Below are 27,855 nucleotides of genomic sequence, written 5' to 3' on the forward strand. Positions count from 1 at the left end.
ATTAATTGTTGTAAGTAATCGTCTTTTAGTAGAAAAATATGCATTACCCCATTCTACCACACTATAAGAGAAAATCGACTGCACAATTGCTAGATAAACTCGTTTTATGGTATTTATATCAATTATATCTCTTAATAATCGAAATTTATAAAATAACGATCGGATTCTTTTTATTATAGATGTTATATGCTCTTCTTAGGTTTTTGTCTATGATTAATTCCTAAATATTTAATTGAACAAACTTGTTTAATTTCTAAGCAGTTAGAGCAATTTTTGAACGTGCGATTGCCGTTATGAACTATTATATTATTATTGGCTTGAGAAATGAACTACTTTATGATTGTTTGGTCTTTACCAATCATTTTGTTCTATCTATCCTCGCTGGGTCGGTAAGCATTTCGCCATCTTCAGTGTGTGCTTAAGCATCTGTCAGGCCAACTCAGGAAAGACGGGCAGACCTGGTTCGGGTACCCTGGTATCTTGTCGGGTACTTAGAATTTTCCCTAATCTAGTCTTCCTCCAAAAATTTTGAATTCTGGCTTGCCTAATGTATTAGAAATGGTAACTTTAAAAAATTCAAATAAACATTATAAAATAATATTACAATTAATTAAGGTTTTTAGTTGAGATAAAAAAGCCAATGGCACGAGCGGGATTCGAACCCAAGATCTTCGGCTTGATACGGCGCTGCTCTACCACTTGAGCTATCGTGACCTCGATCCACTCGGACATCAACTTCCTATGTCAATCCTACCTTATGAGTTTTCCCTCCTTTTTGCCATTTTTCAAATGTCGTGTAATCGGATTGGATTCTCGACGACAAATGAAATGGCCACGGAGAGCTTTAGTGAAGTGTACTTCATTTTAATTCTTTAACTTCACTAATTTCGTGGTCCGCTTGACCAATTTATGTTTTTCAATTAATTAAGGTTTTTAGCTGAGATAAAAAGCATTGTCATGAGCGGGATTCGAAGACACGACCTTCGGCTAGATACGCCACTGTTCTAACACTTGAGCTATCGTGACTTCGATCCACTCGGACAAACTTCCCATCTCAACCCCACCTTTTGAATTTTCCCTCCTATACAATTAATTAAGGTTTTTAGTTGAGATAAAAAAGTCAATGGCACAAGCGGGATTCGAACGATTATGAAATAAACAGAAACTTACAATTTGGTTTATGGCTAGTTAACCGACTTAGTGCCTGGACTGCTGAAAGCTTACGTTAGGCGACTAACTGGTTCAGTGACCATCGTCGCTTCAGTCTTCGGCGAGGATTGTCGGGTAATATTTTGAGTGATTTAGATTTAGGCAATCTGATAATTTTTGTAATTGGGCCAGTTCGGAGACCAGAGAGAATCAGACTACAAAGAACACATCAGATACAATGACATGACATACAGATGGCTCCAAAACAAATGAAGGAACCGGATCGGGCATTTTCTATATAAGCCCAAAACGTGAGTAATAAAACTCATTAGGGAAGTACACGTCTCCGGCTTTCATGCAGAAATACACGCCATCAATGATTGTGCCCTGGAGCCCCCCCCCTTCATAAGATCTGATAGCCATTAAAGCATTAGCATGTAAAAGAATCTCATAAAAATTGGTCAGTGAATGCATCCAAAATCTCCAAAACCTGGGGAAACACAACAAGCTGTTGATATCTCGGGTTCCAGGGCACAGAGGAATTTTGGGTAACGAGAGAGCAGACAGACTGGCCAGCCAGAGGAGGATCCGCAAGATTGAACCTAACATACGAAAAAAAACTTAGGGAATCAAATTGTAGCAGCTACAGGATTGAGTCTATTGCATGAACTAAGGAAGTAGGAAGGTACAATAAGCCAGAAGGCTGCAGTACCTGGGGAGCACAAACCACGCTTCCTAGTATCATTTTTACCATACCAAACCATAGTTCGGAGATGAATTGAGTAGATAATTTACAATGAATGGTTGACTATTATTCTGAGAATTTTAGATAGTAGTGTTTTGTAGTATGTGAAGGTTGGATGATGAATTTGTTGTATTTCCCAAGCACTGCAGCTTTCTGATCCAGTGTATTTTTCCTAGTTCGATTCAATCATACAGAGTGAAGGCTGAAAGGCTTTTTACAGTTAAGTCCGTAAGTACAAGCCGGGCAGTTTATTTTGTGTTTGTCATTGGAAGTTTAAATCGTTTGCCAATTTGAAAATTGAATTTTAACTAGTAAATTTTAATCGCTTTGATTAAAGTCGTTGAAATGAGGATCCAAAGCGTTGTAAATGGCTCGCAACGGGATTAAGATTGAAATAAATTTTCTTAAAGGTGAAAATTTTGCATACCTGTGGAGTTGGATTCGTTAACCTCGATTCTCGACTGGCGGAGCCAAAGTTCAAATGTAGAATGGTGGTTTTGTAAATCACCTGAGGCTGCAACGGATCTTTATCGAGGGAGAGGATTGGCATGTCATCGGCAAAGGTAAAAGTGTGAGAATGAATGAAAAACCGTTATATTTACAATATAAACCAAAATATTGGGTTGTCCGGAAAATAATGCAGGATTTTAAGTTTTCATTAAAAAAAATCTATATAAAATATTCTGTTTACGTTTACAGGATTACTCATTTGTATGAATGTCAACACTTATTAATCCTCTTCCAAATGATATTGTTTGTTTACCTCTGTAGCATTCCGCTACTTGGAAATAATTCAGTCATCCTTATAATGTCAAAGCGAGAATTTCGTACGATTTTCTTTTACGAGTTTAAACTCGGCCGAAGCGGAGCCCAAACGGCTAGAAACATTAACCAAGTCTGGGGCGAGGGTTGTGTTAATGAGTGCACTGTGCAAAGGTGGTTTAAAAAATTTCGGGAGGGAGATTTCAGCCTTGAAGATGAAGAAGGTCGTGGAAGGCCTTCCTCTCTTAATGATGATGTTCTGCGATCAGTGGTGGGTGCAGAGCAACTCAAAGTCAGTAAAACGACCGTCGCTGACCACCTCAAGGCGATTGGAAAAGTGAAAAAACTCGAAAATTGGGTTCCACACTCATTAAACGATCGCCAAAAAAATCAGCGCTTTGATGTTTGTGCATCACTTCTTTGTCGAAACAAAAATGACCCATTTCTGGCCAGAATTGTTACATGTGACGAAAAGTGGATTCTCTACGATAACACTAGACGTTCTGGACAGTGGCTCGACAAAGGAGAAGCTCCAATACATTTTCCAAAGCCCCCAACTCATCAAAAAAAGGTAATGGTTACGGTATGGTGGGCTTCATTTGGTTTAATACACTACAGCTTCTTAAATCCTGGCGAAACCATCAATGCTGAATCATACTGTAACCAAATTAATACCATGCATCAGAAATTGGCAGTAATGAAGCCCTCTTTGGTCAATCGGAAAGGGCCCATTTTGTTGCATGACAACGCTCGACCACATGTGTCACGTGTAACGTCACAAAAATTATTGGAGCTTGGCTATGAAACTTTGCCTCACCCACCCTACTCTCCGGACCTCTCGCCTACTGACTACCATTTTTTTAGACACCTGGACCACTACTTAGAACACATAATATTCAAAAATCAAACGGAACTGGAAAATGCATTTATTGACTTTATCAATTCTAAAAATTCTGAATTCTACTCAGACGGAATTAATAAGTTACCAACACGTTGGGAGAAATGTATTGAGAGTATGGGAAATTATTTTGATTAAAGAACATTGCTTTAAAGTAACTAGTTTCTTTTTTTTTGTTTAATACCAAAATCCTGCATTATTTTCCGGACAACCCAATATATTGTGGAGTGTATCACAATCGGCGGTGTGCAACCATGCAGATTATGAAAAATTTGAAGTTTCGACTTTGAATTAACTTGGCTTAAAACAACCAAAATCTATTCGAAAATTTGTTTTTCGAAATACTTCCTTGAATTAAAATTGACCTGTTTAAATAATTGAGTATATTTATGTTTTTTTATCAAGTTTTTCTTGTATAATTTTATTCTGTTGCTTCTTTTATTTCTACCAAGGGTTCTTTCCAAAGGGGTAGTGGTATTTTCGTTAAGACATTGTCTAGTCGAGTTAAATAAAAAAAAGATCAAAACATTGGCACGATAAATAAAATGTTTTTCTAAAACCTACGTCACTCCAGACGACATGTCACGACCTTCAAATAATCATTAATTAACAGTCACTAAACATCACAGTTAAAGGAAATGTTAACTATTTTATTAAGCGATAAGGATTCTGGAGTCGGCTGTTAGCAGTTCGGAGAAAAGGAAAGAGAATACGGCGAGAACGAGAGAGAGGAAGTCGCTGGTGCCCATTAGTAGGAAACAACCCTCACACTAATGTACGACTCAAACCCTCCTTTACTTTCATTAATATTTCACCCCTAATGACACCTCCCCTTTCCGCCTATTTACATACGTTTTATCCACGCCCGCGATGCTTCCCAGTCCGACCGGTTTCAAACTCCAAGAGGTTCGGTTATATTTGTATTTGATCCTTGTAGAAAAGGAGACGGGATGACGTATACGTCAAAACATGATGGATTAAAAGCGCTGAGGGAAAGCCGATGTCAGGAACGACGTGCTTAACACCTTCCAGACATTTCCTTCAAAACGATATCCTAAAATTTTCCAGCGAGGACGATTTACAGCAAAAGAAAACGTTACAAGGCCGAAAATGAAGTTGGATTAAAGTTACTTAAGCTTTTAACGTGCGTGAGTAGATACAAGGCTTAGATATGTGAAAGTTGGTTATTACTTTGTTAGTTACTTTACAAAGTCTTATTATGTCTAAATTAAGAAATAACTAAGCGGGAAGTGCATGTTTCGTAATTTTCGCTGTACATGCTTTCAAAAGTGTGGACGAAATGGCGAATTAGCGGGTTTTGGGATCAATTTACTGATTATTTCTCTATTAGACTTATACAAGGATGTTATCTATTTAAATAATTATACTCAATAGCTCTACAAAGGTTAAACCTAATATAATAATATTAATAAAAATAAAATAGAAAATTTATCAGATTACGGGACATTCCACACTGGTAAAAAAATAAGTTTTTTAAAGTTTATTTCCTTGCAGAACGAACGTTTTAATTTCGTAATTAAAATATAACATAGTTGAAAATGGCCGAAAAAACAAAAGTTTCCAAAAGTGTGCGACTTTGGTCCGCCTAGATTCGCTTTGTCCAATTTCAGTCATCGATCAAATGATTAGTCATAACTGCAAGAATAAAACATTGAAATTTCTTGAAAATCTAAATGTTTCTGAGCGAAAATTAGAAGATCTTTAGCTTCAGTAAACTTTTTCATAACGTTGTTGGAATTTGTTCATAATTTTGTTTACCACTGTTCACCTGATCCCCCTAGTCTCGCTGTTTCATAATTCAAACATCTACAAAAGCGAGTGTTTATATTGGAAATAATAAAATGGTTCAAATTTTATCAAAATTCAAAAGTTTCTCTACGAAATGTACGAAATTTCAGCTTGAGTGAAGTTTTCATAACATTGATGTGACTTCTTCTTAGTTGGGTACAGCTGATCATCCTAGTCCGTCTGGTCTCATTTTTTCCAATTTCAGTCATCGATCAGGTGATTAGTCATAACTGCAAGAATAAAATTGAAGAAATTTCTTGAAAATCTAAAAGTTTCTGAGTGAAAATTAGAAGATATTTAGCTACAGTAAACTTTTTCATAACGTTGTTGTAAATTGTTCATAATTTTGTTTCGCTATTATTACCTTGGTCCCCAAAGTCTCGCTGTTTCATCTTTCAATCTTTCGTAAAGCGAATTTTTATATTCGAAGTAAAAAAGTTGAAATTTGTTCAAAATGTAAGTGAATCCGAAAGAAAAATGGGAAAACACTCGGCATGTGTTAACGTTTTCAGGTATTGGTGCTATTTCGTAATAATTTATTTCCCTCTGCTCACGCTAGTCCGTCTAGACTCGCTTTTTCCAACTTAATTCATCGATGAAGCTATTTGTCGTATCTGAAAGAATAAACTTGTTGATAATCTAAAACAATCCAAGTGAAAATTGGGAAAACTTTCTGTATGAGTTAACTTTTTCAGGTATTGTTGTTTCTTCGCCATAATTTGGTTCCCTCTGATCACGCTGGTCCGTATAAACTCGCTTTTTCCAATTTCATTCATCGATCAACTGATTTGTCATATCTACAAGAATGAAATTGTAGAAATTTGTTTAAGATTCGAAAGAATTCGAACGTAAAGTATGAAAACCTTCCCCATGAGTGAACTTTTTTTTGCCATTGTTGTTATTTGTTCTTATTTGTTTCTCACCGATCACTTGGCCCCCTAATCTCGCTGTGTCTTATTTCAATCATTCATCATTTGTTATATTCGTAAGTATAAAAATCTATTTGTTGCGAATCCGAAGGTTTCTGAACGAAAAGAAGAAAACTTTCGGACGTAGTTCAATTCCCACTGATCATCTTGGCCCGCCTAATCTCGATTTTTCCAAATTGAAAATGTACATAAAGCGTGTGATATTCAGAAATATTACACAGTGGAAATGGCAAAAATCAAAAAGTTTCCGATTTAAAAGTTTGAAAATAACAGTTTGGGTTAATATAAACTTTATATAAATAAATATTTGATCAGCACTGATCATCCTCAAACTATTTTTGCTATATGTTGGTCATTTCCATCAAGCTATTTGTTTAATTCAGAAATGTTACATAATAAAATTATCAAATATGATTTTTGCTATATGTTGGTCATTTCCATCGAACTATTTGTTTAATTCAGAAAGTTACGTAATAACATTATCAAACATGATTTTTGCTATATGTTGGTCATTTCCATCAGGCTATTTGTTTAATTCAGAAAGTTACATAATAACATTATCAAATATGATTTTTGCTATATGTTGGTCATTTCCATCAAGCTATTCGTTTCATTCAGAAATGTTACATAATTAAATGATGAAATATGTCGTAAATGGTTCGTCCTTTGATCACTATCGATCACTTGGCGCCCTGTTCTCACTGAGTTTTCTCATATTGCCGGCTTCGATTAAAACCACCTCGATGAACGAATTATTGCGTCAATTAAATGTAGAAAGATTGAAATTGATTAACTTCTCGATCAGTAGACCTAATAATTGTGAATAATTAGTACAGCTACATTGGAACTTGTGTGGATTGTGGTCATTTCAAACATCTACGAAGCGGTGGTGATTACCGAATACTGGGAATTTCGAAAGGCAATGGGACTCATCTGGAATAATATTCAGCTTAGAACAAATAGGTTCTCACGCTATTCAGACTTGTTTACAGATGTAGTGCTTACCTTGACGCTCCCTCAGATAATTGTAGGCTTCTTTAGACATTAATAATGATTTCCTTTACGATGAAAGGAGGTGCGATTATTTTGTTTTGTTCATTTAATAAAATAGTTTAAATCGCGGATCATTTCTGGTTAAAATAAAAAGATACCCTTGAAAGCTTCAAAGAGCAAATGTTTAAAACATGTCCCACGAGTCTCGGCAATCATCATCCCCTCTTTTGAGAGTAATTCCGGTAAATTGGCTATGTGAGCTCAATACCGAAAAATCAAGCCCCTTCCCGTTTCCTCCTTTCTCCTGGGGTGGTGAGGACAAAGCGAAACACTTACGTTCTCATCAGAATTTCCCAAGATATGCACACACACGTCGTTACGCAATCGTTACCAACAGCCTGTGCTTACGACTTAACTGTTTTTTCCCCGCCCACGGGTAATTAGAGATCGTTGACATTTTCCCTCCTCGGAGGAGAAAAACGTGAAAGCCGGTTGAAAAAAACAAACAAATTTACTAGCTTTTCCCATCGCATCCCTGCTCGAAGAAAACAACGCTCTCTAAGTTCTGCATTCCCTACCTCGAGCTTTTTCGGCTCGAGAATTTCTTCTCTCTTTTTATATATTTGAAACTGCGCATGAGCAATATATAACAATCAATTCTACAAGTGGTTAAGACAGTGTTGAGCCTTGAACTTCTGCCAGTTTGTCACCCAGTCGTGCCAATCGTTATATGACGGCAATCTGGCATACCTGCGCTCTCCAACCATCTAAATTAAACAACCAATAAAACCCATATTTCTTTTTACAGTTTAAATTACAGCATGGGCATGGCATATTCGATTATGATCCATGAGGAGGAATAATGTTTTTGAAATTTAAAGCAACTGCTCAATTGCTGCCAGTTCTGTTGTTTGGTCTCCACATACCAATAGGGATAGTGATAAGAGACCTACTGTACCTCGACCTAAATTGATCTATTGTGCTCCTCTGTTAATTGTAACTCGCTGGCCATCTTCAGGCTATTTACCAGCATCCACAGCATTGCCAGCGGTTCCTTGGTGTAGGATCTTGCCTGTGGTTTTTCTTGTCCTAGTTGCAAGAACCAGCACATATATAGACCTTCACAGAAAAATAAAATGTGTTCTGCGGTCTCGTCCTCTTCCTGGAAGTATCTGGACAGTATTTCTTCTGTCTGTACTCTCCGGTGCATGTGCTTTCATAAGTGGCAGTGCTCCGTCAGGAGTCCAACCAGAATCCTGGTTCGGTTGCGGTTGCAATCCAGTAGTTCTTTTGTAAGTTTTGCGGATGGTCCTTCTATGAATCTCTTCGCGTGCGTCATACCTGCGGTATTGTTCCACCAGGTTTTGGACTCTTTAAGGATCAATTTTAAGATGTATCCTCTTTTGTGGCAGGCTGTTAGGCCGTAGTTGGGTTCTGGGCCCTTAGAGTCCATGTTGGCTCCCTTTTTGGCCAGCATGTCAACCTTTTCGTTGCCTCTATGCCCCGAATGTCCAGGGACCCATGTGAGGGTCAGGTCAGTAGTGTCGCTGACTTCCGTCCACATACCAATATCAACATCCAAATTTAAATGAAAAAATTAGAAGCGAAATTCCAGAACTTGGTCTCCTTCCGCAAGTAATCAAATCCTTTTAATTTAGATGCCCTCCATGCAAGGAGAAACATGTTCAACGTAATATTTATTCAAGGCCTTCTTAATAATAATGACTCCGCAGAATTGCTATTATACGTCAATTTTCACTTCCATCTGTACACACACACCCGCAGTAAAACACTATTCTATCTACAATTTTCACTGTACAGGATGATCTGGTCAATATACGACTCACTAGTACAGATACTATTAATACATCTAAATCCAGTTTGAAGAGGAATTTGATCGGAACTTGTTAAACAACGGTCAATCAGTACATCTGGTGTATGTGTATATGTGTGAGTTTATATATATATATATGTGTGAGTATGCGTATGTATACCGGATGTGCTGGTTGATTTTTTGTTACATATACGTTCTTATTTACAATTATTTTTGACTAGTCAAATCCCAAATATTATTTTTGCATTCAAATATCGGTATCTGAATTACACTGTTTGTTATTATTTTTATGATTTTATTATTGTCAGTGATTAATATTTCAATGTTTTTCATGTTTTAAATGTTCTTTGTCTTTCTCGCAATAATTTTAATAAAACGGATATTGCCTGGGATGCAAAGAAAATCCAGGGAATGGTATTGCAGCAACGACAAAGGAGTCGATTTTATTTAACTAAGGGGCTAGGAAAGTGCAATAATCCAGAAAGCTTGACAAGCAACCCCCACCCAACATCCAATTCTTAGTATCCATCATCATCATCACAGTATACATTTAAAAAAACGGATCGATTGACTGAAGATACGCATCCATTCCGTCTTCATTAACAATTTAAAAACTTGGCTCAACAATACGGGGGAAAACTTTCCAAACGAAAAACAAACCCGGTCGATTTTGATGTTTTAACAGATGAGAAAGGCTTATGCGTTCGTCGATACTAGAGCACTTGGCAATTTTTAAAAATTCCCTTTCCCCGATCTTCCAGACGCTTCTATCCCCATGGAGCTTCAGGCATCCCATGGCGCGCAGGGGGGTTTTGAAAAGAAGCTTCCCCTTGAGTATTAATACATTGCCGATACACTTCCTTTTATACACGGGATCTTCAGGCAGAGCAAACGGATGGAGATATTTCATTCCAAAGGGAATCCAGGATCTAAATGCATCCTCTTATTCAAATGTATCCCCCTTACAGCTCTTCCACTAATGTATCAACACATCCCCAGCTCCCGTCGCTCGATCGAGATTTATTATTAACCGAACTGAAAACATTATTAAAATATGAAAAATAAAAAACTGTATTATCATATATTGCTAACATTATATATAAAGGAAAAATACAGTATGACACCAGTATAATTCCATACAATCAACTTTGTACCATATAACCAGAATATTTTTAGCAATGTTGGAAACTTGTTATAATTTTAATGTAATAAATTCATTAGATATAAAACAATTCCTGAAAACAAAATAATGTAAAAAAAGGTCACAAAGATCACATTTTTATTAGTAAATGTGTGGTGTTTAGTGACTGTTAGCCAATGATTATTCGGAGATCGTGAGATGCTGTATGGTGTGACGTACGTTTTAAAACAAATAAAAGGGTTACCTATGGGAGGATGCCTATCTCACACAGACATTTAATGAAATTTTCAACAAATTACAAAAACGTACAGGAATAAGGATAAATTTCGTAAAAAAGAATGTGTTGATTATAAAATTATTTCAATACATAAAGACGGTGTTTTCCAGTTAATGGAAGGAAGTAGAAAAATTACATAAAGATATAACGTTTACTGTGGAAATAGAACAAACTAAAACTTTCGTTTTTGTAGATATAAAAATTAGTGATTATTTGAAGATGGTGAGATGCGGTCTGTTGTCACGTAGGTTTTAGAAAAACATTTTCTTTATCGTGCCAACGTTTCGATCTTTATTAAGATGACGTTTGCGAATGACACATCTACACAGAAAAACACTTTGAGCCCTGAAGATGATCTCAATAAAGATCGAAACGTTGGCACGACAAAGAAAATGTTTTTCTAAAACCTGCGTCACACCATACCACATCTCACGATCTCCAAATAATCATTAACTAAAGGTTATTAAACTCCACACTTAAAAATTAGTAGAAATAATAACATTTTTAATATTAATATTTTTAGAAAACCTGAATGTCCTGATAGCACCTTAAAAAATTTTTCATCAAATCCAATACATCAAAAATTAACTACTAAAACAAATATGATACAAAAAATACTTAAAATAAGGGAAATAATCTATCACAAAAAATTTAAAAAAAGTTGAATTACTTATGCATGATAATTCTGAAAAGTTAATTTTACAGGTAATAAAAAAAAGTAAATTTTACAATAATAAATATAATAATAAAAAAGTAGTAATAATGAAAACAAAAAATACATAGGTATTTTTTTATAGGTTTACGTAAAAAACTGACAGAAGGAATAATAAAGATTTGCAAAAAATTAAAACTTAATGGAACAATTCAATTTTTACACATATTTTAAAAACAAATTTAATTCAATTCTTACACCTACAGAAGTTAATATAGGCAACCTTCTTAAAAACCATGTAGTGTAAAAAGGTATGTGTTAATGTAAAAAAAACGTATGTTGGAAAAACTTTACAATTCTTATAACATCGAATAAACCAACACAAAAGAAATATTATTAATAAATCTATTTTATTTAGTGGCCTATTGACCAAATTATTTCTTTCAATTAATTAATCTTTTTATGTAAAATATTGGTTGAAATGAAAAAGTTAGTGTCACGAGCGAGATTCGAACCCACGACCTTCGGCTAAATACGCCGCTGCTATACCACAATTATTATTAATAAAGAAGATACAAGTTTGTCAAAACATATTAATGAGATTAACCACACAATAAATTTAAGAAATTTAATTGATTTAAAAAAATAAAAAGAATAGAAAAAGAATATAACACTGAAAAACTACTGTGGCGTTATTAATATGTTGTATTGTTAGTATTACAGTATTAATATGTATTAATAAGTACTCAATACTGTAAAATTTTAGATATATGTATACATGGTGTCCTTATTAGATGGCTCGGCTGAATTTCTCTTGACCCAACAACACTATAAAAACTAGTTTCATATTATTAATTTTTTTTGGAGAAAAATTATACAAGGTACTCAGGCCCAGTTCATCTTCAAAATTTCCAATACGACCATATACATCCATGGCCGTGCACGTCATTTTGAAAGATTTTTTTCGCTGAAAACAATGGAGGTCAGGAATTGTTCAAAAAATTACAAAATTATGGCAAAAGGTTTGAAATTAAAAAAAAACAGACATTTGGTTTGCTATTTATTAATCACATTTTCTGTTCGAACATCCTGCATTGCGTAAAGATGCAAACATTTGCTCTTTTTTACCACTCTTCACTTGTGCTCAAAGCGAGAGAGTCTTAGAGATACTGTGAACCATCTGATGATGACAAGAGTACAAAATTCTCGGATTTTCCTCTGCCCACGTTCGAAAATTCCAAGAATTAAATATGCAGTCCATAGGATGCACGGAAGAACGTTCAGCCTCTTTAATACCAATCATAACCATCAACCTTGGTTAAAGGACTTAGCCAAAGAATAGAAAATGCTTGTCAATCCATCTTCCCTGACTCTGCCATTCTGAGCACCGGAGAAGAGTGGGTAAAAAGAGCAAATTTTTGTGGATTTACGCAAGACAGGCAGTTCGAACAGGTTATTAACTTGTTGTAACGCGTAAAGTCAAAGAAAGAACATTTGAAATATGCAAATTGTAACCTTCAGTGGTTCATGTTCACTGGGCATGTACGTTACCACTATTCATTGTTAACATGTTGTTTTTAATTTTTGATGGTTTTTTGTATATTTCATATCATTTCATTTTAAGTCATAACAGCTGAGGGAGGCATCACCCCGAAATCGATACTTCTTTTTGAAAAAAAGAAATACTACTTTTTACGAAAAAATATGAAAAGTTTTGCCAGAATTTCAATTATAAATTATCTGGAACAGGTATATCAAAATGAATCTTAGGTGCTTTCTGTTTAGTTTCTGCTCGTCCAATTTCGTGGTGGCTTTGCTTAAGCCTTCCATTCAACAAACATCTGAAGGTCCGAGTCATTAGAACACCTAGTAATGTTCGTTACTGATATAAATATAAACCAATATGTAATTAAATGTTGATGATGTGAATGTAGAGAAAGATAACAATAGGCTCATTTCTTCAAAATAATGCACATTTCCTGTCTAGAAAAACTAACAACCGTGACTTTAAACTAACGGACAATTACGTCCAATTCAATTGCCTATACGGGATGGGCTTTTGAAGCAGTTTTAACCGAGCAAACTCCCAGAAAATTGGAGGTATTTGGCTAGACAGCCAGCGAGTTAACAGCCGTTGACTCCTCCAGAGAACAATTTCCACTGGGAAAATACAGTTCAAGTTTCCTTGCAGGTTTGCTAATTCCCTCGGTGTCATTCTTCCTTTTTTATTTGGTTTATTATGCTAAAGTTGAAAAAAATGATTAAAGTCAGAAATCGTACTAAAATTGATATACTTTGAATCTATTATGAACTGATATTTGTTAGAGATTGAGCAGTTATTTGTGAAGTTTGTTGGTGGAGACACAAATGGAGAAACACACTTCAACTCGGTTAAAACAGACCCTGACTGAAGATGACGTGAAGCATTATGCATAGTGAAGGGTAAACCAGTGAGAAACTGTTTCAATCTCTTAAGTGATCAGTGAAGATCAGTTAATATTTATCAATATTACACACTGTTCAAAAAATAAGTTTTGAATTTTTTTCACAGCTTATTTCTTTGAATATCGGACTTTTTCATTTCGTAATTAAAATATACAATAGTTCAAATTTGATGAAAATCCAAATGTTTCTGAACGAAATTTAGAAAATGTCTAGCTTGAGTGAACTATTTCGTAACATTGTTGCAATTTGTTTATATTTTTGTTTCCCAATGATCAACTTGGAAACGACTCGCTGTGTCATATTTAATACATCCATAAAACTATTTTTTATACCAGAAAGTAAAAAAATGGTTGAAATTTACCGAAAATTCAAGTTTCTGAACGAAAACAGGAAATTTCAGCTTGAGTGAACGTTTTCATAACATAGATGTCATTTGTTCATATTTTTGTTTCCCACTGATCACTCTGGTCCCCTAGTCTCGTACTTTATATTTTGAACATCCATAAAGATATTTGTTTATATTGGAAAGAAAAAAATTGTTGAAATTTGCCGAAAATTCAGGTTTCTGAACGAAGTGTAATAAATTTCACCTTGAGTGAATGTTTGCATAGCATAGATGTAATCTGTTGATAGTTGGGTTCAATTGATTACCCTAGTCCTCCTAGTCTCGCTTTTACTTTTTATTTTCAGAAGTATACAATGGCTGAAACCTTCAAAACTTACAAAGTTTCTGAACGATAGAAAAAACTTCTTAGCCTGAGTGAACTTTTTCGTAACATTATTGGAATTTAAATTAATTGTGGTTTCTAGTTGAGATAAAAAAGTCAATGTCACGAGCAGGATTTGAACACACGACCTTCGGCTAGATACGCCGCTGCTCTATCACTTGAGCTATCGTGACTTCGATCCACTCGGACACCAACTTCCCATCTTAGCCAAACCTTTTGAATTTTCCCTCCTTTTGGCCATTTTTATTATTGGAATTTGTTTATAGTCTGTTTCCTACTGATCACTCTGGTCGATTTTTCATATTTCATGCATTGATAAAGCGATTTTTTTATTTCGGAAGTATAAAATTGTTGAAATTCGTTTAAAATCTAAAGGTTTCTGAACAAAAATTACAAAACTTTTAGCTTAAGTGAACTTTTTCATAACATTTTTGAAATTTGTTTATACTTTGTTTTCCACCGATCAATCTGTTCTGCTTAGTCTCACTTGATCATTTTTCAAACTTCCATAAAGTGATTTCTTTTATCTGGAAGTACAAAATTGTTGAAATATAGAAGAAATCCAATTTTTTTTTATAGAAAATGACGGCAACTTTCAGTTTGAGTTAGTGCTATGTCGTAAATTTTAAGACCACAGTTTGATCATCACTTCACCCAGATGCACCATTATTCTTTGTGAACTTTGCTCATTTCAAAATCTATCAAGAATATTCTTTTTCAGGAATATTTCGACCTCATTGTTATTCTTAGGGAAGTCTAGTCCCAGAATAAAATATTTTCTCTCTCTCAGGAAATTTAATTGTGTACAAGCCATATTTTTGTTGGACTAAATTCTCTTCCATCCACATTATCATTTCACCTTTAAATAAAGATAACTTAAATTCAAATTCCTAGATACGGATACTTGATTCTTTGATAAAGCACAAAAGGCGGACGGTATCATTAGACCAACCTGTCAAATTGCCCGCTATACGATGGTTATTTGGAGCTCATCTCTGAAAATAGACAAACGTGAAAGTGTTTCTCACGGAAAAAAGAAGAATTAGTCGCATCCCATGTCGTTAATGTGAGAAAGGTCGGTGATCGTATCTGCAAATGAAACCGAAGGCGTTGTAAGATCCTTATCCTCATCACAGCTCACCTTTGAGAATCTTAACTTTCATGACAGGGTTTGAAATGGTCCGAGTGACAATTAAGATGGAAGAGATGTTAAAATTATATAACGAAAGTTTTACTTTAAAAGAGTAGACTTATTTTAATCAATAAGTCGGATTTTATTTAAAGGCCTTTCGCTGGGGATGTTGATGAGGAACGGCCCAAGGTAACCAATTAACTCATTCACATCGTTTGAATCATATCCTACTAAAACTTGAGCTAGATTCTTAGTTACTACATTGAAGGCTTTCTGCGAGTCGAGGTTAAAAAAAAAACTTCTAGTGGAAAATTGCCAGTCAAGGTTACAATTGGCATCTCTAAAACTTACCTCAAAACTTACCTCCTGAGGTAAGGCTCCAGGCGATATGTCAACTTAATCTGATCATTAAAGTGTCTCGGTAAAAGTATTTTTCCTTGGATTTTTACTTGCAAATTGGACTGGTCGAACGTTACTCTATCGTTTGAAGTCGAATCATTTCAAGTTTCTTGAAGGTCTACCTTTTAAGCCAACATTGGTAAACTTGGATGCGTCAGAAAGAGATTGGCTACGAGATGCGCCAAGAAAAAGAAAAACGTGGCAGGAAAGATAGGACAGCACCAATGGAAGGCTAACCCTTGCCCTAGCTAAACTCTACCCATTATAACAGATAGAGCTAAATCAACGTGTTTTAAACAGATTTCTGTTTCATCAGTCATCATTCAGGATTACCTGCACCGGTTCCATAGAGACAATAGTCTTCATAGTCCTGGATGCCCCGACTGCTGAGTCGATCACAGTGCCCTACATAGACTAGAAGAACAGCATAGTATTGTCACCTCCTTGAAAGTGCGAGGGAACATTTTAAACTCCTTTTCCACCATTGTTGACCCTCAACGAACTAGTAAAAGAAAAGAGCACCTTTAAGGCCCTTAAGCTCTGTCTTTCTTCGCTAGTTTGATATGTCAGATTTGTTCGAAATTGGTGGGTTGTGACTCAAGATAATGTGCCACAAAAAAAAAGATTATTTGTGAAAATCTGTTTTTCTAAGGACGAAAGAAACAAACGCAAGAGGATAGAATGTGAAAAAATGAAGAAATCCACTCGTACTTCTTCTGGAGGTCTGCAGGTGGTCGAAGCTGTAGCTTGGTCATTTTCAGTCCACGCTGCATTGGTCTGTCAAGTGCATTTTGGCTTTTCACCATCTTAGTTCTTCTGGATCTAAATGGATCAAACTACTGAACGAATGTATACTAAAACCAGCTTTTACCCGCGATTTCGTCCACGTGGGTCTCTGTTTTGAGTGCTGTTACAGCTTTTTAATACAACGTATCTTTCTAAATTCTTCTCTTCTTCAGTTCACTTCGGTCCTACTTGGTAAAAAATTGTCCGTGTGATTCCCTTAGGGATGGAATATCAAAAAATCCTTCCTTAGCGGCTCCCCATGTCATTATAGGAATGCCCTGTCGAAATTTCAGCCCTTTAGATCCAGTGGTTTGGTCTGTGCGTTGTCTCATTCAATCGCAGTACTGTTTAATACAACTAGTGTCCATTGAAAATGGCTCGGCCGAATTTCTCTTGAACATTGAATTTTTACATTTTTGAAGAGATATTTTACATTGTACCTCAGGCCCAGGTCTACATCAAAATTTCAAATACGACCATATACATCCTGACTCATCATTTTAAAAGTTTTTTTGTTCTGAAAACAATGGTGCAATCAGATTTTAAATTCGTTCAAATATGACAAAGACAAAGACTAATGTTCGAACTGCCTGCCTTGCGTAAAGTTGCAAAGATTTGCTTTTGTAATCACGTTTCACCAATGCTCAGAGTAACAGAGTCAGGGAAGATGGATTGACAAGCATTTTCTGTCTTTTGCCGTAGTTTTTCAGCCGAGGTGCTGGTTATGATTGGCGTAGATACTGTTTTTTAAATGGCCCCATATGGAAAATAATCGTGAAGTTAATTCTCGTAACCGAGGAGGTCAATCACATGAGGTCCTATCCACCTGCAGGAAGTGACAAGTGATTCAAATAACGTCTCATCTTGCAAGAATTGTGTGTGGGGCTGGAGAATCATTCTTTATCGTTGTTGCAGAGGAACATCATCTAACATTGTTGGTAAAACCTCCCTCTAAAATTTGAGAAACTGAGCACCATTTAAATTATTTTTGTGAAAATAAGGGCCGATTAATTTATCTTCAAGAAGTCCACACCAAACGTTGATTCTGTTAACCACGTGATGATGACGAGAAAACAAAATTCTCGGATTTTCCTCCGCCCAGGTTCAAAATTCCAACAGTTTACTATGCCATTAGAGGTGAACTTGGATTCAACAGTCCATAGGATGTATGGAAGAACGTTTTATTCCGCCACCCAAATCGACATTTGTGCAAGGAACGTTAAACGCCTGTCCTAATTAGAGTCCTGGAGTACATATCTAATTTTATTTTATGAATAACTTAAAATCCTTCCAACATTTCGGAGAGAGGTTTTTATACGAAAATGAACCAACAAGAAAGGTTAAAATACAATAGCCATCACCCCAATACTAGGGACAACGTCGTGGTGTTTCAAGTATATTCGAAAATCATATCCAAAGAAGCAGGAAAGAAGGTAACATGATTATATATTTGTAATAAAAAGAAAACTCTAAGAAAAGGAAATGGAAAGAAAATTAATCAAGTCTGCACGGAGAGTTGATACACGCTGTTAAGGGATTGTAAAGAACATGGGTTTTCAATAAAATCCTGGCAACTCCCCCATGGCGTAGGACAGTCAAAGCTCTTTTACAAGCCGGGAGTCAGTTTGATGGAGGAGTTTGGCGGAGGCGGCTTATTGAGTGAAGGCTGAACCGCCGCCCTTGCGAAGGGGGATTCTCTTTAAATCCCACACCCGTGGGGATAAATACAACATCTCTCTTCAATCTCACCCTCGCGACCAGTGAGGGATTACAGCCGAGACGAGATCTCTTCGGCTCTTCTTTTGGGAAAAGGGCCCTTTCTCTTTTGTCCCCATCTGCCATTAGTATTCCTCTTGTCCCCCTCGGGGTTTTATGTAGAATTTATTTCCTCGGGACCTGAATCGGAACAAACGGAGTAAACTTCAAATTTTTAACATAAAACTGGTGCTGTATACCTTGGGGGGGGGTGAGTCACAGAAGGATTTATCTAAAGCTACCTTCATGTAAAGCAATCGTTCGTTGTACACTGTATGACCCTCCTTTTTAAATCTTTTTATTCTATTGTAAAGGCTTCACTTGATCCGGCTTGTCTTCCCTGTTGTTTTTGCACAGAACGTTCTACTCCAATAGTAACCAAAGCTACACGCCGAAAACCTGACACCTCTCTTTACTAGTTCTGTCTACTCACTGAAGATGTAAACCGAACGCGTTTCAGTGACTTCTAAACCCCATTTTCTACTATTTATTTAACACCGTAGAATGTTGAATCTGCAACCTGTTGGAGGTGTTGAATCACTAGGTTGGTCGTACCCGATGAAGATAGTTTAACCAGTGTAGCTTATTGTCTGCTAGAAGCGTTTTAGCAGTTTGTGTGTTATTATTGGCATTGGAATAGCTATTGTAATAGCATCCTAGATCTGACCTGATTTCCTTCCTAATGTTAGTAATGAAAATAAGTTCGACAGCGGCGGTTAATAGGTTTTTAATTATCTTAAAATGGACTGGACCGACTTGCCATAGTTGATGGTTTGGTTCGTTATTAAAGTTGTATCACAAGGTCCTTGAACCGTTTAGCCCAAGACGGTGTAGAACCGGTTCTTTTTAATTTGGAAAAGTGTCGTCGGACCGGAAAACGTTGCTGAAAGCCGCCATCACCTTTCACCGTCGCTTCCGTTCCCACGAGCCACACGTGGACCAGATTACCGTTCAATAGATGGTAAAGGACTCAAGAAAAATGGCACAGAGATACAAAAATAACCCGTACAAATTGCCTTCCCCTTTCTTATTCAGATCCGAGAAAGTGTATAGGTCACGTTCGACCTCGGGGGGTAATTTTTTCCCTCGTGAGACTCCTCCTTCGGGATAATTATTAATTTGAGGGGGAAAAATTAATCACTTTTAATATAAATCTTTTGTAAGGGGATTTTTTAGCTTATTCCGCCATTTGTCACGCAAATCTTGGCGTTTTCTTTCGATATGGACGTACAACGAAAGAACAAAACAAAGCAGCGGTGGTACCCTTGATTCCAAAGCATAATTTACCTTTTTTGCCTTTGAATTTACGAAGTATGCCAGCGTCAATTTTCGTTCTACGGTCTGTCCCAGGAGCCTCGTTTCCCCTCTTGATATCTTTCTTGCCTACAAAAACTCTTTTCTTGGCTCACTTTCTATGTCCCCACAAACAAAGAAAATTACTGTAAGCTATTCCCATGATTACTATTTTTTATGTAGTTTCAGCGTTTCTTAATATTAGAGTACAAATTCGTTTTTTTTTTGGTAAAAGGGGAAAACCTGAACATCGGAAAAACTGCAATTTTCAAACTTTCTGTGTTTAATCGTGAAATTTCTCTGTTTGGCCTGCGGAGGAAATCTATAATTTGATCCTTATAGTTTGGTCTGCCTGGGTTGGTTTGCCATATTCAGTGTGTCTGTCCCTACAACTAATGAAGACTCTACCTAGTAAAGAACATAAAAAATGAACAAAAATACCTGTGTGGAAATTGCAATGTATTTTATTGGTTTTAATTAATTCTATATTTTATCTTTTTAATATGTAGATACTGAGCTTCACCAAATTTAAATAATTTACTATAAATGCAGTTTTCCTCAAGACATATGTTTAACACTCATCGAGTTAGAGTATGATAATGTAATTGTTTTTAATTTGGTTTCTAAATTGTACAATATTTCTAGGGACAGAGATAGTATTTCTAACTGTTATGTTTTCCCATAATAAAGAGGCCTTCATGATGACCATATAATCGTCGAAAGCTCGGCAAAAACCAAAAGAATTGTCGTTCTGTTGTGACCTCACGGAAGAACCTTTTTCCACGTAGTTTAGCAGCAGGTCGATCCAACATATCATCTTTAAAAATACCTGTATTATTGTACAGATGTCGATGCTTCTTATACCTCTTAACGTTACATGAATAATAAAAGAAAACAGCAACATGCCACAAAACTATAGCAGTGATAGTTTCAAGATTTATTTTCACCATAAGAAATAATGCTTCTGAAAAAGGAAAAATCTGATAAAGTACAGAAAAGGGGATACAATATTAAAACACTCGACTTGTAAACAAATCCAGACACAATCTATAATAAATAAAGAGGCAGTAAGATCCTTAAGGATGTAAATAAATTTTGATGTATATAAAATGAAACAGACATTTTATTGAAACGTTGATGGTGTAGCATTTAATTGTTTGGTTCAAGATTAGTTAAATACACAAGTTTTCAATAAATGTGACGATGAAGAATTTGAATTTCACTCGTAATTATTATGGATATCAGCGGGGTGAAGAACCTGTAGTTCGGTTGCTTCCGGTCCACGTTGTTTTGGCTTTTCGCATTCTTCTGATGTGGGCACAGTATGATAATCTGAAACGACCAACGTATTGATCAAATTTACCAAAATTAACTAACAAAAAAGGTTAAAATACAATAAGGTGCTGGGCGTCTTAAAGTTGGAAGGATTATTCCTTACTTACTAGGTCTACTACATAAGAACATGTTATAAATCAAAATAGCTTGAGCACAGAATTAACTTTTTTTTATGAAAAGCATAATACTGAATAATTTCTTGATATTTATTATTTGGAGATCGTGAGATGCGGTCTTGTGTGATGCAGGTTTAGAAAAACATTTTCTTTATTGTGCTACGTTTCGATCTTTATTTAGATCATCTTCAGGGCCTGGGATTTACAAACATTGTTTACATTTAACAAATACATGTAGAATCGTGTTGAGAGTGCCAGTGTCAACACGACACGCAAGAATGGCACAATTACACAGAAGACAAACACTTTGAGTGAGTAGAAATACTTTGATTGAATATAAAAAATATATTTTGCATTGTATAAATTCACTCATGTGTGTTTTCTGTGAAGATATGTCACGGTTGTGGTGACTAAATATTAGGCTTTTTTATGGTGTTCATCCTGATTTTATGGAACTCCATAATAAGTCGATGGGTAGGAAATAAATTTTCTACAATAGGCTGTTGGAGAAAGTTTGCTGGTATGTTTGAAAAATGTGTGTTTATGAACTGTAGTGTGGTTGTTGAATTGTTTAGTGTTAGATACCTGTTTGGTTGAATTTTGGGAAGAATATGGTTTAAGCGTTAAGGGGGGTGTGATTATGATGATTTGAATTAGTTTGGTCGGAAGATGGAGGGAAAGTAGATGCATGTGGCAAATGCGGTTTATGCACAAATTTTATCTGATGGGAATTTTTTGTTTAATTAAAACTAATAATACAATAAGTTCGATATATAATTTTAAAAAAAGTAGCATTTGCAGTTTGGTCTTTTACAATCAAGCATGCCTCCTCTCCCTGAGTTGGTCGTGGAGTGTTTCGGCATTGCTGGATGGAAAGGATTGCAGCTAAATGATTTGGACAAAATAGAAACAGATGACAAAGAAATTTCATTGATGTCGATGCTTTAAACTATAGAGTACTGAATTTTGTGTATAGATTATAGTCAATTCAAATATTTCAAAAAGGCAATAATTACATTTCATGTCATCTGGCAATCACAGTCAGGAGACGTCAGTGAAGCAATAGAACAAAACATTGTAAACCAATTACAAACGCATCATCCGGAGCCTTTTCCTCAGTCTGTCCACAGATCTATAGAACTGCATTGTATCTTTTCAGCTCTGGAACTCGGGCGTATTGCATTGTCCGGACGGCCTTCCCGAGGGCCAATTTCACTCGAGAGTCGAACAATGGTCCTTGCTTCGGCAACCCCGAGGCGGCCCATTAAAACCGACCATTTACCCGGATCCCCGGACCAGCCCAGGAGTAAGTTTCGACACACGGCCTTTTCTCCAGATTTATCGCCCTGTGCCAGAAATTAGTTGGGGGCCCGTAAATACGGCCCCAAGTTGCGTTCTCAACTTACACTTCCGCAATTTCCCCATAAGTCCTTTGCCGACAATCTTCTCAATCAAGAATGTCCAATTAACCCAAATTTTTCCTTCGAGTGAAGGAATTTCAATCAAACCGCAGTCGTGCATTCCGTGCACATAGCAAGGTGAGAGAGATGTTGCGGTTTCCTTGGAGATTTCCAAATATTTAGCGTTGCCTGAATCCTTGAAAAAAATGAAAAGAAAGTTTTTTTTTCTATTGGCTATTCGTAACACAGTTTGGATTATGAAGAAACACTCATTTTTGTACTGATGATTTCTCTGAAACAACCAATTTTTTTATTATTATTAGGAAGAAAACAATTTCAGGGATTAATATGTTACAAATGAAGCAATTGCGGATAAATTAAAATAGGAATAAGGGTCATAGTAGAAGCAACATTACTCTTAGGAGGATGGCCTGTAGCCAAGATGGAGGAAGATACAAGGTTTTCAGGTTTGGGTTAGGTACTAGGAGGCTACCCGGCTACCTTCTTTTCGCATACCTCGTCCCCGTTGTCCAAAGCCGATATCTCTTGAGTAGTTGCTGCTACCCTGTCTCTCTTCTTTTCACGCCTCTTCCTCGTCGTCCAAGGCAGTCCATAGACATCTCTCAAGATTAAAGGTGTTCACATATTTCATCAATCAACCATTCGCAAGCACCAGTTAATTTTCTTTCAAGAAATAATTTTACACAGGAAAACACCCCATTTCATCCTTCTCAACAGATTCTACCCAAAATTGGATTTTTCTTTTGAAGGCGTGAACTTTGTCATTAGCATCGAAAGTTGAGATACTCTTCCCCTGCAAATTTGTCCCACGTCTCATTCATTTTCATGAAAATATCTAATAAATACGACAGTATACATTGCCATTTCTCACCAGAGAAATCGTTGGCCAATTTGATATTGTGGTCCATCGACAGAAATAAGACTCCAGAATGAAATTCATGTAATCTGGAAAGAGGTTTCCCACGAGGCAGCCACCTCACTCCTGTATAGTGAAGCAGGGAATGATTAAGGTTCCCTTATCGACATGCTATCATATCCACATAGTATTGTGAAAAGTCCTTAACTTCAATGGTCGTATCTTAATAATTTGGAGACTCATACAAAACGTTTGTTGAAAGGGGCTGGCATTTATTTCATAGGTAAAGTCTGTGGGGAACGCAATGACTGCTGTTGTAAAATAAAAAAACTTTCGTTTTCAGTACTCATTATTAATTTTTTACTTGTTCATTCTACGTTTATTTTTGTAATTTTAATTGTTCTCGAAGTTCGCGGCGGACCACTGTTTGGGGGTAACTCCGACTTAGAAAGTTCCAACACCAAAGTATGCCCTATTCAATTAATTAAGGCTTGGTGAGATTGGGCTTAAGGTTGAGATAAAAAAGTCTGTCACGAGCGGGATTCGGCTAAATACGCCGCTACTCTACCACTTGAGCTATTGTGACTTCGATTCACTCGGACACTAACCTACCATCTCAACCCCAACTTCTTAAATTTTTCCTCCTTTTTGCCATTTTTCAAAATGTCGTGTAATGGATTTGATTCTCGGCGACAAATGAAATGGCCACGGAGAGTTTAGTGAAGTATAATTCTTTTTCTTACTACATGTATTTATTAGGTTTCGTGGTCCGTTTGACCAAATAAATTCTTTTCAATTAATCAAGGTTTTGGTTGAGATAAAAAAAGTCAGTGTCACAAGCGGGATTCGAACCCACGACCTTCGCCTGCGATTATGATGAAATCACAGCCTTTTGTTTGTTCTTGGCAATTTATTTCAAAAAGACTATTCCAACTGGATGAATAAGATTGCTCCTAAAAAAGTTGTTAAAATTAGACATATCGTTCTTTCATTTTCCACGAGAAGTTTACTAATTTCAAGTTGTCTATTTGGCCATAATAACAACGCGATTCCCTCATTTTAATTTCAATGTAGCAAAAAGAGAAAGCTGGATTTCCAACGCACAGTGTGAACCGAAGTCATTTTCTAAGTATAGATCGTAGCAATAGTTCGTACAGAAGGTAACCAAGGTTTTATTTTGTAGAATATTATTGAAGCGAGAAAGTGCACAATTGTAACCCTTAACCATCCCTAACAATTGCAGGAAAAAAAACGGTCCATTACACGACAGTTTTTAAGTTCCAGCCACGCCAAATGAGTATCTATTATTGCTTTTTACATTCGTGTAAAGATTTATATAAAATAAACTCGATAAAGGCCCGTAGAGTATTTCCTAAGCAAGGATGGCTTAAAGGAATTTCATAATGGTGAAAAATGTGCGTTCATCCCTCGAAATATTGTCTTGTAAGGACGGTATTTGCTTCCTTTAGTCAATACAAAGACAATTGGAGGAAATCGTATCAAAGAAGATAATCTTTTGATCCTTTGTCAACCTCCTTCCCAGGACATATATCTTTTCTACTCGCGGTTCAAACAAAACCCCCCAGGGCCTTTTGAAATTTTCCAAGATGGGGGTAATTGCGTTAAAACCGGCTTCCAGGGCTTCACCGGCTCTTTCTGACCGAAGTCCTATCGGGAAAAAAACAAAAAACTTTTTATCGGTAGACGGTTCAGCTAAAATTTTAACAGGAGTGTTTAAAATTTTTGACAAAATTTGATTAAATTTAATCGATATTTTCTAAATTAACAAACAGTGAAGGGGCGTCGGTGGCCGCAACGGTCAGGCGTTGACCCGGCCCTCTTCATTGTAAAGTAAAGGCCCCGGGTTCGAATCCAGCGGTCTGCATTCTAACCCAACAAAATACTTTATTGATAACGTAGAGACAATTGTTTTGATGATTGGTCCTCGAGCAGTTAGCCATTATTTGTTAGGTCTTTTCTGACCACTCTGGTCTGCTTTTTGGTCTACCGGATGTATCTCGTTAAAAAGGACAGTAATCACTGAAAATGATCAAGCAGATCTAGGCTAACTAGGAAGACCAGAAACGACCAAGCTATAGATTCATCGCACCGCGGACCTGAAGAAATCATATCACTAGTTTAGCATTTCTTAGCTGTTTATCTTCCCTGATCGTGTTTTGCCCATAAACTTTCCAATATTTGGAAAAAAAAGGAGGTATCGCACTGACCATCCCCTGACAATTATCAAACAGATTATGGCGGACCAGGATGATCAGGTACAACCTATCTTCAGGGAGGTTAGAATAATGGATGGTATATATCCCCATCTCAACTCTCATTTTTTCTATCTATCCTTAATGGGTCTTTCAGACAAGTTTCTATATTTTGCCATCTTCTGTATCGATTCTGGGAATCCAGTGAGGGCAGGCAGGTCTAAAAGAACATGAGGCGTGATGATAAAACATTGAAGTCTTGTTATTTTATAGGTTAGTTAAGGGGGTTAACGAAACAAAAATAAAACACTTGATAATTTGTTGTGGTCAAGCGTACCACAGTATTTTTGTCACAGGGGGGTTTGTCAGAGGCTGAAATTTATTGGCAACAATTTTTTTAAAAATCTCAAAGCTGTTCTTGCTGATTTTATGGTTCTATAAGTTCAACTTTTTCACACCCCAGATATGAAAATAAATGTTTAAAAAGGAAGAAAAACACAACAAAAGGAATTTTTGCACAAATTTGATTATTTCTTAACTGTCTGTTGAAGTCTGAAAACTTCTCTGAAGAAAATGTGTACGACAAGTCAGACTGATCATGAAAGATAAAAAGTGCTAATAAAAGTCAACTCTCTTCATTCAATAATTACTCACCATTTTTGTTTGCCTATCTTCACTGGGTTGTCTGCCACCTATTTCAGCATATCACCATCTTCAGTATTGGGTCTGGAATTCCAGCAAGGACAGGCATACCAGATCGACCAAATTACAGGTTCATCAATTAACCACAGAGAGAAATCTCACAAAACTCAACTTTTTTATCATGTAAAAACATACTTAATCCATGATCCAAATTTAATAGCATATTAATCCAAAAGGTTAAAGAATCACATCTGATTTTAAGATTTTTTTCCAATGTTGCAGGAGTTGGAGTCGTTCTTGTCACAGTTAGTGGAGTCGCATGGAGGCTGATGTCACATGAAGCACCTCCGTGGAGGAGCATGTTCGGCTTTTCCTCGACTTCAGAATCCGCAGACCCGAACAGGAGGTTCCTCCCTAGACTGCCTCCATCTTACGGTCGGCCACACCATCCCTATGCTGGTATATATCTATATACTGCATTATTACAGGACAGTTTTAACTTTTTCTATTTTTATTTCAGCTATGATGTATCCAGAGTTTCAGTATAGGGCTCCACCTCCTTCTTACCAGGCAAGCATGCAAGAATACAGGCTAAGGCTGCTGTTATTAGATAGGCACAGCGCTGCAAGCCCTCCTCCTACATACAGATCCCACCCTCCAACACTTCTAAGGTGATTTAAATTCATTTTCTTAAAATATAATAGTGTTTGAATTGTGTTTACATTATTTAATATTTATTGTCTTAATTTACATTTTTTTTTTTCAGAGGTGGCTTGATAGTCGGCGGAGGAGGAGATTACAGTAGACCTCCTAGTTACCGATCAAGGACAAGCAGCTGCCGACCAGATCTTCCCAGGACAGATCACTCTCGGCAGGCTTCTTCTGTTCTCAGCTCGGTCAACAATATCAGCACGACTCAGCTAAAGGAAGAGCCGACCAAAGAAAATGTCGTGACAATCGTCCAGACCGCAGAGGAACCGACTGGGCCTGTCATCGTCACTATATCCGGCCCTCCGGAACCTCTTGTCCATAACCCTCGCTCTGAACAGATGGAGATCCTAGCCCACTTGTGATATACCCATTATTCGGACAGCAATTGTCTATATTTCAAAATCATTTTGCTAATAGGGATCATTTGAGTGTTTCGCCAGCACTGTCATTTTTGTTTTTGTTTAAATATCACCCTGTCCAGTTTTTAAAATCGCTTGATTTTCCCATTTCCACTTTTGAGAGTAAAGCTCAAGTTTGCAATTTTTAAAATCCCTAGTCAACAGTTTTCTAATTGAATCACTATTTCACAAGAAGTAACATGCTTTTTTGTAGAATTTATCTGTGTAACAAAGGTACTTTTGTTTTAAATCTGTCTCTTTTTATGTTTTGTTTTATTTTTAAATGGAAATAAATTTTTTTAATTTTATCAAAATTATTTCAAGGAATTAGTAAAGTTTTTATTGTTTTGTTTATTTTGGCACTTACACTTAGCAATTTATTCTTAATAGTGTAAATTGTGTTACTCTTTTATATCATAAAATGACCAATATTTAG

The 27,855-nt window shown here is 36.3% G+C and overlaps 1 protein-coding gene across 1 annotated transcript in view; it reads left to right on the forward strand.

The window, feature by feature from the left end:
• The window catches only part of LOC112127381, a 683,298-nt gene extending 655,597 nt beyond the window's left edge, over positions 1 to 27,701 (forward strand). The window contains exons 6-8 of the mRNA XM_024228346.1: positions 26,593 to 26,769; positions 26,831 to 26,981; positions 27,077 to 27,701. Coding sequence (XP_024084114.1) covers positions 26,593 to 26,769; positions 26,831 to 26,981; positions 27,077 to 27,383 — 635 coding nt within the window. The 3' untranslated portion in view covers positions 27,384 to 27,701. The remainder of the gene's footprint in view (positions 1 to 26,592; positions 26,770 to 26,830; positions 26,982 to 27,076) is intronic.
• Positions 27,702 to 27,855: the final 154 nt, after the last annotated feature.

This window comes from Cimex lectularius, unplaced genomic scaffold (assembly GCF_000648675.2).
Source record: "Cimex lectularius strain Harlan isolate CLEC.00 unplaced genomic scaffold, Clec_2.1 scaffold1, whole genome shotgun sequence".
Lineage (NCBI taxonomy): Eukaryota > Metazoa > Arthropoda > Insecta > Hemiptera > Cimicidae > Cimex > Cimex lectularius.